The sequence below is a fragment of the Bos mutus genome, chromosome 3 (assembly GCF_027580195.1).
Source record: "Bos mutus isolate GX-2022 chromosome 3, NWIPB_WYAK_1.1, whole genome shotgun sequence".
Classification (NCBI taxonomy): Eukaryota; Metazoa; Chordata; class Mammalia; order Artiodactyla; family Bovidae; genus Bos; species Bos mutus.
In genome coordinates this window covers 41,647,061-41,659,696 of record NC_091619.1, presented here as the reverse complement: position 1 = coordinate 41,659,696, position 12,636 = coordinate 41,647,061, and the positions used below count along the sequence as shown (strand labels likewise).

General features: G+C 36.5%; 1 protein-coding gene across 2 annotated transcripts in view; it reads right to left on the bottom strand.

Annotated features, from left to right (window-relative positions):
* The window catches only part of SASS6 (SAS-6 centriolar assembly protein), a 39,672-nt gene that overhangs the window by 22,878 nt on the left and 4,158 nt on the right, over positions 1–12,636 (bottom strand). For both annotated transcript variants that reach the window (XM_070367605.1, XM_005906514.3), the window contains exons 2-7: positions 11,389–11,449; positions 9,406–9,485; positions 8,887–8,991; positions 4,540–4,711; positions 3,810–3,875; positions 2,647–2,766 (exon numbers count right to left, since the gene is read on the bottom strand). In XM_070367605.1, coding sequence (XP_070223706.1) covers positions 2,647–2,766; positions 3,810–3,875; positions 4,540–4,711; positions 8,887–8,991; positions 9,406–9,485; positions 11,389–11,449 — 604 coding nt within the window. The remainder of the gene's footprint in view (positions 1–2,646; positions 2,767–3,809; positions 3,876–4,539; positions 4,712–8,886; positions 8,992–9,405; positions 9,486–11,388; positions 11,450–12,636) is intronic.

Below are 12,636 nucleotides of genomic sequence, written 5' to 3'. Positions count from 1 at the left end.
AAATAAATAAAACTTTAAAAAAATGGGCTAAAGACACGAATGGGCACTTCTCAAGAAAAGAGCCAAAAGATCAATATGCATACAAAAAAAAATGTTCATTATTATGAGGTACCACTATACACCCACTGAATGGCAGTGTGACCTGAATATCCACTTTGGAAAACTGTGACAGTTTCTACTAAAGCTAAACATACGCCTACGCTAGAACCTAGCCATTCTAGTCCTAAATATTGTATATACCCAAGTAAAATGAGTACATATGTTCACAAAGACACTACAAGAAAGTTCGTAACAGTTTAATTAATAATAGCAGAATGTCAGAAACAGTTCAAATGTCTACCAAGAGGAAAACAGATAAATTATGGGATATTCATAGAATAGAATCCTACACAACAACAAAAAGAACACAAGAACATAATCTCAGAGACACTATGTTACTGAGTAAAGTAAGCCACACACAAATTAGAATATACAGCATGTGTCCATTTATCTAAAGTTAAAGAACAAGCAAAACTAATCAATGATAACCAAAGTGATACGCCTTCTGTGAGAGTAAAATGGATTGGGAAGGCACAAGGGACCAGAGAGGGGTGATACAATTTTCTGAATCTTAATTTAGGTGAAAAGTAGACATAAACTGTTACCAAGTTGTACCCTTAAAAGCAAACCTTAAGTAAAGTGCATAAAAATAAAAATAAAATTTAATGTTAAATAACAATTTAACATTAAAGAAATTAATGATATAAAAGGTATAAAATAAATCCACACTACAAAGCAGTAAAAAAAAGTCACACAGAAAAAGCAAAAGATTTAAAATATAATCCACAGAAGAAATACAAGGGGCTAAAGTCATATTAAAAGATACTTATCTTCACTAAAAAAATCTAAGAAATGTAAATTAAAACTAACACTACTACAATACCTATCATGTAGCAGATACTGAGAAGGCTGACAGCATCAGGAATACATGAAAGTATGGCCATACGCTATCTTTGGGGTTCTATTTGGTACAGCCTTTTTGGGTGGCAAATTTGCAATATCCATTAATATTTTATATGGATATATTGTACTCACTTCTAGGAATAAAAATGTTCACTGCAGTACTATTTGCAATAACCAAAATTTAAAGCATTTCAATCTCCACCAGTTAGGTAAGTTCTTAAATAATTTCCTCTTCTTGAGCCATTTCCAAACTGATAAAAAATGGTATCTATGATATTGTAAGGATAAAAAAAATTACAATCACTGTATCCAGTTGACCTCATTGTTGCTGTTCAGTCGCTAAGTCTACCTGACCCTGCGACCCCATGAACTGCAGCAAGCCAGGTTTTCCCATCCTTCACCATCTCCCTGAGTTTGCTCAAACTCATCTCCATTGAGTAAGGGATGCCATCCAACCATCTCATCCTCTGTTCCCCCCTTCTCCTCTTGCCCTCAATCTTTCCCAGGTTCAGGGTCTTTTTCAATGAGTTGGCTCTTCACTTCAGGTGGCCAAAGTATTGGAGCTTCAGCTTCAGCACCAGTCCTTCCAATGAATATTCAGGGTTGATTTCCTTTAGGATTGACTGGTTTGCTCTCCCTGCTGTCCAAGGGACTCTCAAGAGTCTTCTCCAGCACCACAGTACAAAAGAGAAAATTCTTCAGTGCTTAGCCTTCTTTATGTTTAAACTCTCACATACATGGGCTTCCCTGGTAGCTCAGCTGGTAAAGAATCTGCCTGCAATGCAGGAGACCCTGTTTCAATTCTTGGGTGAGGAAGATCCCCTGGAGAAGGGATAGGCTACCCCACTCCAGTATTCTTGGGCTTCTCTCTTGGCTCAGCTGGTAAAGAATCTGCCTGCAATGTGGGAGACCTGGGTTGGGAAGATCCCCTGGAAAAGGGAACCCACTCCAGTATTCTGGCCTGGAGAATTTCATAGACTGTATTATATGTAGTCCATGGCATTGCAAAGAGTTGGACATGACTGAGTGGCTTTCACTTTCGACTACATGGACCTTTGTCTGTAAAGTGATGTCTCTGCTTTTTAATACACTATCTAGGTTTGTCATAGCTTTTCTTCCAAGGAGCAAGCATCTTTTAATTTCGTGGCTGCAGTCACTGTCTGCAGTTATTTTGGAGCCCAAGAAAATGATATCTGACACTGTTTCCACTTTTCCCCCATCTATTTGCCATGAAGTGATGGGAACCTCGTTAGCTTAGTGAGTGAAGTCGCTCAGTCATGTCTGACTCTTTGCGACCCCATGGACTGTAGCCTACCAGGCTCCTCTGTCCATGGGATTTTCCAGGCAATAGTCCTGGAGTGGATTGCCATTTCCTTCTCCAGGGGATCTTCCCAACCCAGGGATCGAACCCGGGTCTCCCACATTGTAGACAGACACTTTACCATCTGAGCCACCAGGGACAAATCTCCCAATTTATATATTTCTAAATTTATAAATATAAACAAGTATTTATAAATTATATACTATTCACATATAGAGAGAAAAATTTGGGAAAACAAACATCAGAATGTTTAGAAGTTATCTCTGGGTAGTTAAGATTTTTAAGGAGAGACAATTTTTACATACTTTTGTACTGTTTGAAAATTATTAACAAAATGACTAACAACAATAACAAAATATTTTTCCATTTTTTAATATTCATACCTGCAAAGCTTTTTCCTTCTCATTCGTTAGTTCCTGAGAATGCTTATTTGACAATGTTGCTGTGTGCGACGCCCATTCATTCCGTAACTTATCTAATTCTTGGATCTTTTCTGATAATGTCTATAGTAGAGTTCAGTACAAAATATTAAAATTCTTGAATATGTTATTAGATTGGAACATGATCATATTTGCAAAGCATATAAAAGAAAATGAAATCACACCTTTTCTTACATTCAAAATCTTTTCTTACATAGATTTCTCTGTATTTAAAGAAATTAAGATTAGAATAAAAGCAATTTTAGAGTTAACACAGCCCACAGTATACTATCACTAACCTTTTAGTTAAATCTGGCTCTTCACCACTCAATCCTCTCCTCTGGCATTAAGAAATAAAGCAACCCAGGGTAGAGCAAGTCAGTCATAAGTAGTACAGATGACCCTTAAACAACACACAGGTTTGAAATGTATAGATACATTTATACTCAGTTTTTTTCCCAATAAATACGTACTACAGTACTACACAATCCATGGTTGGCTGAACCTGAGGACGTGGAAACACAGGTATGGAGAACTGACTACAGACTTATACAAGGACTTTCAACTGTGCAAAGGGCTGATGTCCCTAACCCCTGCGTTGTTCAAAGGTCAACTGTAGTTTACTTATACACCTAAAAACCAGTAACACAGGTTCCCAAGATGGTCCATATGGTGCAGAAAAATTTTCTACCTGAAGCCATGCAGCTTATCAAATACTTTTATCCTCAATTTCAAGGAGAAGCTATTATTGAAATGATGATTAATCTATCAGAATTAATTCTAAACAGAAGGAAGGAAAGATTTAGAAGACAGGAACTAAAATGCCATTTAGACAAGAAGAATGAGGTGAAAAAAAGAGGAGCAGAACATGTGACAAATACTATACATTATTTAATGAAGACTTGGAGAGAATGTGTCATATACTGGGGATAACAGAAATGTTTGGAGAGAATAAGAAAAAGCACAGATTAAGACAATTAACTGGTAGGCGAAGGGTGACAAAAAGGATGAATTCAACAGTAGCATGCTTTGAAAATAAAAATACATAAAAGCCTAGACTTGATTTAAGAAGCAATTCAGAGCCCATGTTTGGATGACTTACAAAGAAAAAATCAAACTTGAATTACCTTTTGGGTGAAATTCAGTTGCCTGGTAACATCATCCAGCGATTGTGTTAATGATAATTTTTCTTCCTATTTATAAAAATAATAAAATTATGCAGCTTACAATTTAATCATCTGTAGCTAGGCTACACAAAGTACAATGAAGTATACAGCATCAGCACCAGCCTGGGCGTTTGTTAGAAAGACAGAATCTCAGGCTCCACCTCAGACCTTCTGAGTTAGAATCTGCACTGGCAAGACCTCTGGATTTGCCTAACCTTAAATCCAGAGATGTCCTGATTCATAGTATTTGACTTTCTAAAAATTCTCAAGAGGCATCCCAATGTTGTTTTCTTGAGCGTGTATTTTATATAGTTATAGAGCACTTTGTAATCTTCAAGATACTTTCATATATTTTATCTCATTTAAGATAGCTCAGAGGGTAAATATTTCCATACATATCCACAAGCTAATGAAACCAAGACACCATGAGCTTAAGTGACCTGCTCAAGGTCACAGAAAATTAGTAAAAACCCTGGGACCTAAGTTTCTTAATTCCTGATCTGTTTTATCTTCTAGTACTGTGCCTAACTAAAACAATAAAATAAAGTCACTGTGTGTTATAAAAATTTCTTGGATACCTTTAAAAAGACTTTATTCAGAAAATAAAATCTAGTAGCAATATAGCTTTTCAGTGGATTACCAGAGAGCTTTGGGACTTATTTTAAGAAAACAATTTAAATTTAAATCTTACCTTACTACATTTCAAACAGTCTGCTAGAAACTTCTTTATTTCCACATCATTTCCAGGTAAAAGTTTTAGTGAGAGGTGTGTCAGATGCTTAAAAGGATTTGTCTCTACCACATTTAAAAGAGCAGGTGAGTTATCCAAAATAGCTTCTGTAGAAACTAACTGCAGCAAAAACCTTTGAAGAGAAAGTATCACATAACACATTTATGAGACAGTGACAACTCTCCCATTGAATAATGAGCCCCACTGGATTATCAGTGATTAAAAGGATCAGCAAAGGGAGCATGCTGGAATCATAGGGGCCAACATGAAAGGACTCCCAACAGTAAAACTGGATTAGTGTAAATAGCAAAATGGATACTTATCTACTGATTGAAAACAGTGAATATATAAATCTCCATGAGTTCATAATGAGAAACAGATAAGGAGAGAAAGCAAAAGACTAAACACAAAAACAAATCAAAACCCACTGAAACCAGAAAACTAACTAGAGTAACAATCCTCACTCTGAAAACTGACAATTTAAAAATAAGAACTGAGCATTTATCCCTTTCTCTAAGAGTTTTCATAGTAATCAAATAGCTCTTACTGATGAAGGAAGTTATTTTTCATAGAAGAATTATACCTAATAAATACAGAAAGATGGAATTGGAAAAACATAATTTTGTACTTACTAATGAAATAATTCATTCAAACAAGAATCACCAACTGATGAAACTTATAGATAAAAGGTTGGAAAGCTTTAGAAAGAAAGGATCAGGTGTTAGCACTAAACAAATATGGATACACTTGGACCCAAAATCTTCTTTGTCCAAGTTCATCAGAAAAACATATACTTGAACACTAACAACAAACTATCAAAAAGAGAAACTACGGGAACACTTCCACTTACACCTGCAGCAAAAAGGATAAAATGTCTAGGAATAAACCTACCTAAAGGAGAAGGCAGACCTGTAATCTGCAAACTGTAACACAAGACACTGATGAAAGAAATCAAAGACAATAGAGATGGAAAGATATACCATGGATTAATTAGTGTAAATAGTGAAATGGATTGAAAGAATATTGTTAAAATGACCACACTACCCAAGGCAACTGACAGATTCAGGGCAATCCCCATCCATTCTCCAAGGGCATTTTTCACAAAACTAGACCAAAAAATTTTTTAATTTGTATGGAGAAGGAAATAGCAACCCACTCCAGTATTCTTGCCTAGAGAATCCTGTGGACAGAGGAGCCTGGTGGGCTGCCATCTATGGGGTCACACAGAGTCAGACATGACTGAAGCTCCTTAGCATGCATGCATGCTTTGGAGAAGGAAATGGCAACCCACTCCAGTGTTCTTGCCTAGAGAATCCCAGGGACGGAGGAGCCTGGTGGGCTGCAGTCTATGGGGTCGCACAGAGTCAGACACGACTGAAGCGACTTAGCAGCAGCAGTGGCATGCAAACACAAAAGACCTCGAATAGGCAAAACAATCTTGAGAAAGAAGAACAGACTACTTAGACGAATCATGCTTCCTATCTTCAGACCTTACTAAAAGCTTTGAAGTCAGAACAGTCTGGTTTGGCATACTGGCACATAAACAGTCACTGATCAATAGAACAGAACAGAGCCCAGAAATAAACCCACACACTTATTATTAACTAACATACCACAGAGAAGGCAAGAATACACAATGGGGAAAGACAGTCTCTTCAGTAAGTAGTGCTGGAAAACTGGACAGCTACATGTAAAAGAACAATATAGAACATTCTCTAACATCATACATAAAAATAAAACTCGGATTTCCCCAGTGGTCCCTGGAGCTCAAACAGTAAAGAATTTGCCTGCGATGCAGGAGACCAGGGTTTAATCCCTGGGTTGGGAAGTTCCTCTGGAGAAGTGAATGGCAATCCACTCCAGTATTCTTGCCTGGAGAACACCATGGACAGAGAAGCCTGGGGGGCTACAGTACATGGGGTTGCAAAAAGTTGGACACAACTGAGCAACTAACACACACCCACCAATGATTAAGAATCTCCTTGCCAATGCGGACATGGGTTCAATCTCTGCTCTGGGAAGACTGCACATGCTGTGGGCGACTAACGCCCTGCACCACAACCACTGATTCTGCTCTAGAGCTCACACACTGCAACTACGAAGACTGCGCCCTAGAGCCATGCTCAGTAAGAGAAGGCACCTCAATGAGAAGCCCACACACCACAACCAGAGAAAGTGCAGCAACGAAGACCCAGCGCAGCCAAATATAAATAAATAAATAGAGCTTTTAAAAATAAACTCAAAATGGATTAAAGACCAAAAGGTAAGACCAGAAATCATAAAACTCCTAGAAGAGAACATAGGTGGAACACTCTCTAACATAAACTGTAGCATTTTTTTTAATTTGTCTCCTAAAACAGAAGTAAATAAAAGTAAAAATAAACAAATGGGACCTAATCAAACTTAAAAAGCTTCTGCACAGCAAAGGAAAACACCAACAAAAGAGACAATCTACTGAACGGGAGAAGATACTTGCAAATGATATGACCAATAAGGGGTTAATATCCAAACTATATAAACAACTTACACAACTCAATGTGAAAAAAATAAACAAACTGACTAAAAAATGGTCAGAAGACCTGAAAAGACATTTTTCAAAGACATACAGATAGCCAACAGGTACATGAAAAGATACTCAACATGGCTAATCATCAAGGAAATGCAAATCAAAACCACAATGAGATATTACATCTGTCAGAATGGCTATCATCAAAAAGAACACAAATAATGAATGCTGACAAGCATGTGGAAAAAAGGGAACTTTCCAACACCGTTGGACTGTGAAAAACAGTAGGGAGGTTTCTCAAAAAACTAAAAATAGAACTGTCATATGACCTAGCAATTCCATTCCTGGGTTCATATCTGAAATAAAAACACTAATTCAAAAAGATACATGAACCCCAATATTCATAGCAGTATTATGAAGCTTGGCTTAAAACTCAACAATCAGAAAACTAAGATCATGGCATCCAGTCCCATCACTTCATGGCAAATTCATGGGGAAACAAATGAAACAATGACAGACTTTATTTTGGGGGGTTCCAAAATCACTGCAGATGGTGACTGCAGCCATGAAATTAAAAGATGCTTACTCCTTGGAAGAAAAATTATGACCAACCAAGACAGCAAATTAAAAAGCAGAGATACTTTGCCAACAAAGGTCCGTCTAGTCAAAGCGATGGTTTTTCCAGTAGTCATGTATGGATGTGAGAGTTGGACTATAAAGAAAGCTGAGAGCTGAAGAATTGCTGCTTTTGAACTGTGGTGTTGAAGAAGACTCCTGAGAGTCCCTTGGACTGCAAGGAGATCCAACCAGTCCATCTTAAAGCAAAGCAGTCTTGAATATTCATTGGAAGGACTGATGCTGAAGCTGAAACTCTAATACTTTGGCCACCTGGTGCAAAGAGCTGACTCACTGGAAAAGACCCTGATGCTGGGAAAGATTGAAGGCAGGAGGAGAAGGGGACAACAGAGGATGAGATGGTTGGATGGCATTGCTGACTCAATGGACATGACTTTGGGTAAACTCCAGGAGTTGGTGATGGACAGGGAGGCCTGGCGTGCTGCAGTCCATGAGGTCGCAAAAGTAGGACACAACTGAGCGACTGAACTGAACTGAAGATATGAAGGCAACCCAAGTGTCCATCAACAGATGAATGAATCAAGAAGATGTGGAATACACATATTCTTGATATGTATGCGTATATATATACACACAGTAGAATACTACTCAGCTATTAAAAAAGAATGAAATTTTGCCATTTACAACAACATGAATAGACCTAGAGGATATTATGCTAAAGTGAAATAAGTCAAGAAAGACAAATACTACATATCGCTTATATGAGAAATCTAAAAAATACAATAAACTAGTAAATATAACAAAAAGAAACAGAGATAGAGAACTAGTGGTTACTAGCAGGCAGAGGGAATGAGGAGGCAGTTCAGGGATTGAGAATTAAGAGGTACAAACTGCAATGTATAAAATAAATAAGCTATTAGGATATATTGTAAAACACAGGGAACATGGCCAATATTTTATAATAACTATAAATAGAATATAACCTTGGGAAAAAACACATACTTGATGCTATTAAATACTTCAGGTAACTTTAATGGCTTTGTCAAGATATGAAAATTAGGGGGTAAATATTTCTGGTTTTATAAATTTGAGATTTATGAAGCTCTTTGCACAGCTTTGAAAAGAGACACAGATACTCAAAATACATAAATATTTTGCCGTCTTCTTACAAAGAAGAGTCTTTCTTGAGAAAAGTTTAATGATAATAGTGCTCTCCTGAGACTTACCTTGGAATTTCTTTCGCATATTCTTGAGTACACTGCTGGAGGAGATCTATGAATTTTTGTGGGAAAGCTAAGAAGTCTACCAGAAGACCTTGCTGGAATTTTAAACTACACAGAAGACAGGAAAAGAAATTTTTTTTTAGAATTTTAATTACTGTATGTAGTTATAAATAACATCCTGAAAGGTTAGTTTTTTATTTACTGAACACCCATCATAGTCAAGAACTAAGCTAGGAAACTTTGATTTTTATAGAGCTTATTCAGTGGGAGGGAAAAGGTCAATAAATCTAGATAAAGCTCCAAATTTCTGAGCTGTTTTAAACAGAATGCTAATAATCTATGAAATATGTATTTTCAAAAACAGCCTGAAACATTACAGTATAAATAGTCCAGTGATCCCCAAATACTTAATTGTTCCTAATGAGTACGTGTTTCAAAGGAATAGCACTGATACATACATAAAACTTAAAAACTTACTTATTCTTAGATTAAATATAAGATCAGAAAAATAAATTTAGTTACCTCTGAAAATCTTCCTCTGAAATAACAAGGTTATACAGAAAAAATGGATCCGCATCATCAGTCAGACGGATAACTAAATCCTAAAAGAAAGACTGTTATTTTTGATGTTTTCAGTAGATCTGGCTTTCAGAGTAGTTTCTTCCTCCATGGAAGTGAAATCATAATAGCATCAATGTATCTCTGTTATAGCTCAGAGGGCTCTGCTTTCTGGTGCTGCTAGGTTTTAATGTCTTTGGGGATTTTAGCATCTTAAACAGCAATGGATACTCCGCTCCTTGAGAGCCACATGGGGTGCAAGGTGAGAAGTGATGGGGTCTATAGTAGTTAATTAAATGCTAGGAGTTGAAAGCTGATGAGTATCATTCTATCAGAGGCTTAGAAAGTTCAGACCTACCTCTTGGTCTACTAAGATAATATGACAAAAATATTTTTTACCACTGATGTCACATTCAAGTATATTTTCAGTTTCCCTCAAGTTAATTGTCTGGTATTTCCAAAATGGCAAATACATCAGCAGAAATGATAGTCATCTACCCAGGTAAGAAAGGAGCGTTTGTTTCTCAGGCAGAGGACAGGGGTATCAGGTGACAGGTTGCCAGGGTTTCTTCCCAGAAGCATATTCTCTACCACTCCAGGTGGCCACTGATCTGGAACCCCCATCTGTTTTCAAGTTTCAAACGAAGTGAATACCTTTCACAAAGACCACTTTTCAAGTAGTTAAATTTACTGTATGGCAGATCATCACAGCATCTAAAGCCAACAGGAAAGTCCTATACTTCAGAAAACACTGGCAGAAGGAAAACAGGACTAGCAAGATGTCAGAGCACTAATAAAGCATAAGCATTCAGGTTAAGAATAAGTTTCTGCCTTGAAATAAAATCTACTTGTGGCTACTGAGGAATTGCTAAGGTCCTAGAAAAATCTAAACCACTTATGAGTAGAGCTAGAAAATAAAGAGGTACAGCAGGCATAAGGAAAAATGTAAGAATATATACTCTCTTTCCCAGAAAATTTGTGGCTCAGCTGGTAAAGAATCCATCTGCAATGCAGGAGACCTGGGTTCGATCCCTGGGTTGGGAAGAGCCCCCGGAAAAGGGAAAGGCTACCCATTTCAGTATTCTGGCCTGGAGAATTCCATGGACTGTATAATCCACGGGGGTCAGTCCATGGGGTCTCAAAGAGTCGGACACGACTGATCGACTTTCACCCTCTCTTTTTCACCCTGGAAGATTAGCAATCTAGGTATTTGCTCTGTCTCAGAAGGCCCTGTTCTTAAAGCAGCTTTATTTAAATATTTTTTTAAACCCACCCCAAGATGCTATTAAAAAAAACTGAAGCTGTTACTATTAGATCCTTGAATATGTTAAGGGAAAGCTATAACACAGAGAAAACAGATGTATTTCTTCACCCTCCTTTCTATATCACATCTCTGTTAATGACTCACACTTTTAAATCAGATAAGACTGATGCTCTTAACAACTATTGTCAAAAGGCAAAAAGATTCAAGAATATCTCCCTGCAGTGCTTCAATTCATTCTATACTCACATTTATATGAAATACCAGTTCTACAGGATAGCAATATATATTTGAGTAACTTTAAAAAGTGCAATGAGGGAATTCCCAAGCAGTTAGGGACTCCAAGCTTCCACGGAAGGGATATGGGTATGATCCCTGGACTGGGAACTAAGATCCCTCAAGCTATGTGATGCAGCCAAAAAACTGCAACGGGCAAAACCTAAGGAGACTGTTGTCCCAATCTCCAACTCTCGCATGCTTTAGAAATATATGGTATATCATCTCTCAGTTGTTGTCTTAGATTTTACCATCCCAGATCTGCAAGTTATTAAATGGCCCAAAATTAAAAAGCAAGATGATATTAACAAAAGATCTCACATTCTTAAAGAATTAAAACAACTATAATGTACTAAATTACCATTTTTCAGAAAAAGAAAAATATTTATTTCAAAATATATAATACCAACCTTTCTGTGAACGGGGTTAGAAACTGATTGTAGTTCAATGCTCAGTCTAATACTCACTCTCCTGTATGAAAAGATATGCCCAACTATCAGAAACATTCACATGCAGTAAATTATTACTACCATTTGTATAGCTAATATTTTCCATTTTAAGCCACAAGATCCTCCACAGGTTGTCCCTAACTTATGAATACATGTTTGGAAAACTCGATGGATTTGAAATTTAACTTCCTGTTTTTCCACAAGTAATCAGGTTTTTAACCTGATGCTAAATTTTTTCTCTCCTGTAAAAAGAGGATGTTGTGAGGATTAAATGAGATAAATGATGTGGAATGCCTATTATTAGCTTGGTATACAACCTCACTGTACTGATTTTCAAATAGCATCTACTGAAAAGCAAACCATCAGGTTTACAACGATTTTTCACATAAAAATATGAACTGAAAATAAATAAAAAATAAAAAACTGAAATGACCAAATTAATTTGAGAATCAGAATACTCTGAATGTCTACAACCAAGGAAATAAGATAACATATTCACTTTCCTTATGTACACACACACACACACACATTTTTCAGATCCACAAACTACATTGCTCAACGGACTCTCCATACAATGTAAGTACTATCAACAATTATCTATCTAATCCTAGAGTAACTCTAAACCCTAAAAGAAAAAAAAGAAAAAACACAGCTTTTTGCTCATTCTATACTGCATCTTAGAAAATTCAGTATCAAACAGAGGCATATAAATAAAGGTGTTCATAAACATTAATCAAACTGAGCAAAAATGTTAAAAAAAAAAAAACCTCAGGAAATAAAGGGGTAATGGTGAAAATACATCTCTGCACAAGTGGTTCTCAAACTATTCTGATAGAATTAAATAATAATGGTCTTTTCCTGATGTGCAGGGAAAATAAACTGAATTTGTTCAATATTAAGTTATTTTTTTAAAGATGTATTTTAAACTTTTTTCACATTCTACCACAGAAGTACAGACATAACAACTAAGTGTTGATGGAAAAACCTGGTAATAGTTGACTCAGGCTAGATTCAATAGTTTAGTCTTTTATGCTCTGACTTGCAGTTTACATTGGTTCAATCCATGTCATTTTAGTTAAATTTCTTATTGAACATATGACTGGATGTTAAATTTTAGTTCACATGATGCGATTACCATAATTTGTATATTAATATCTAAAAAAGAACAGTACCGGTAAACAGCACAAAGACAGGAAGAATTATCTTTAA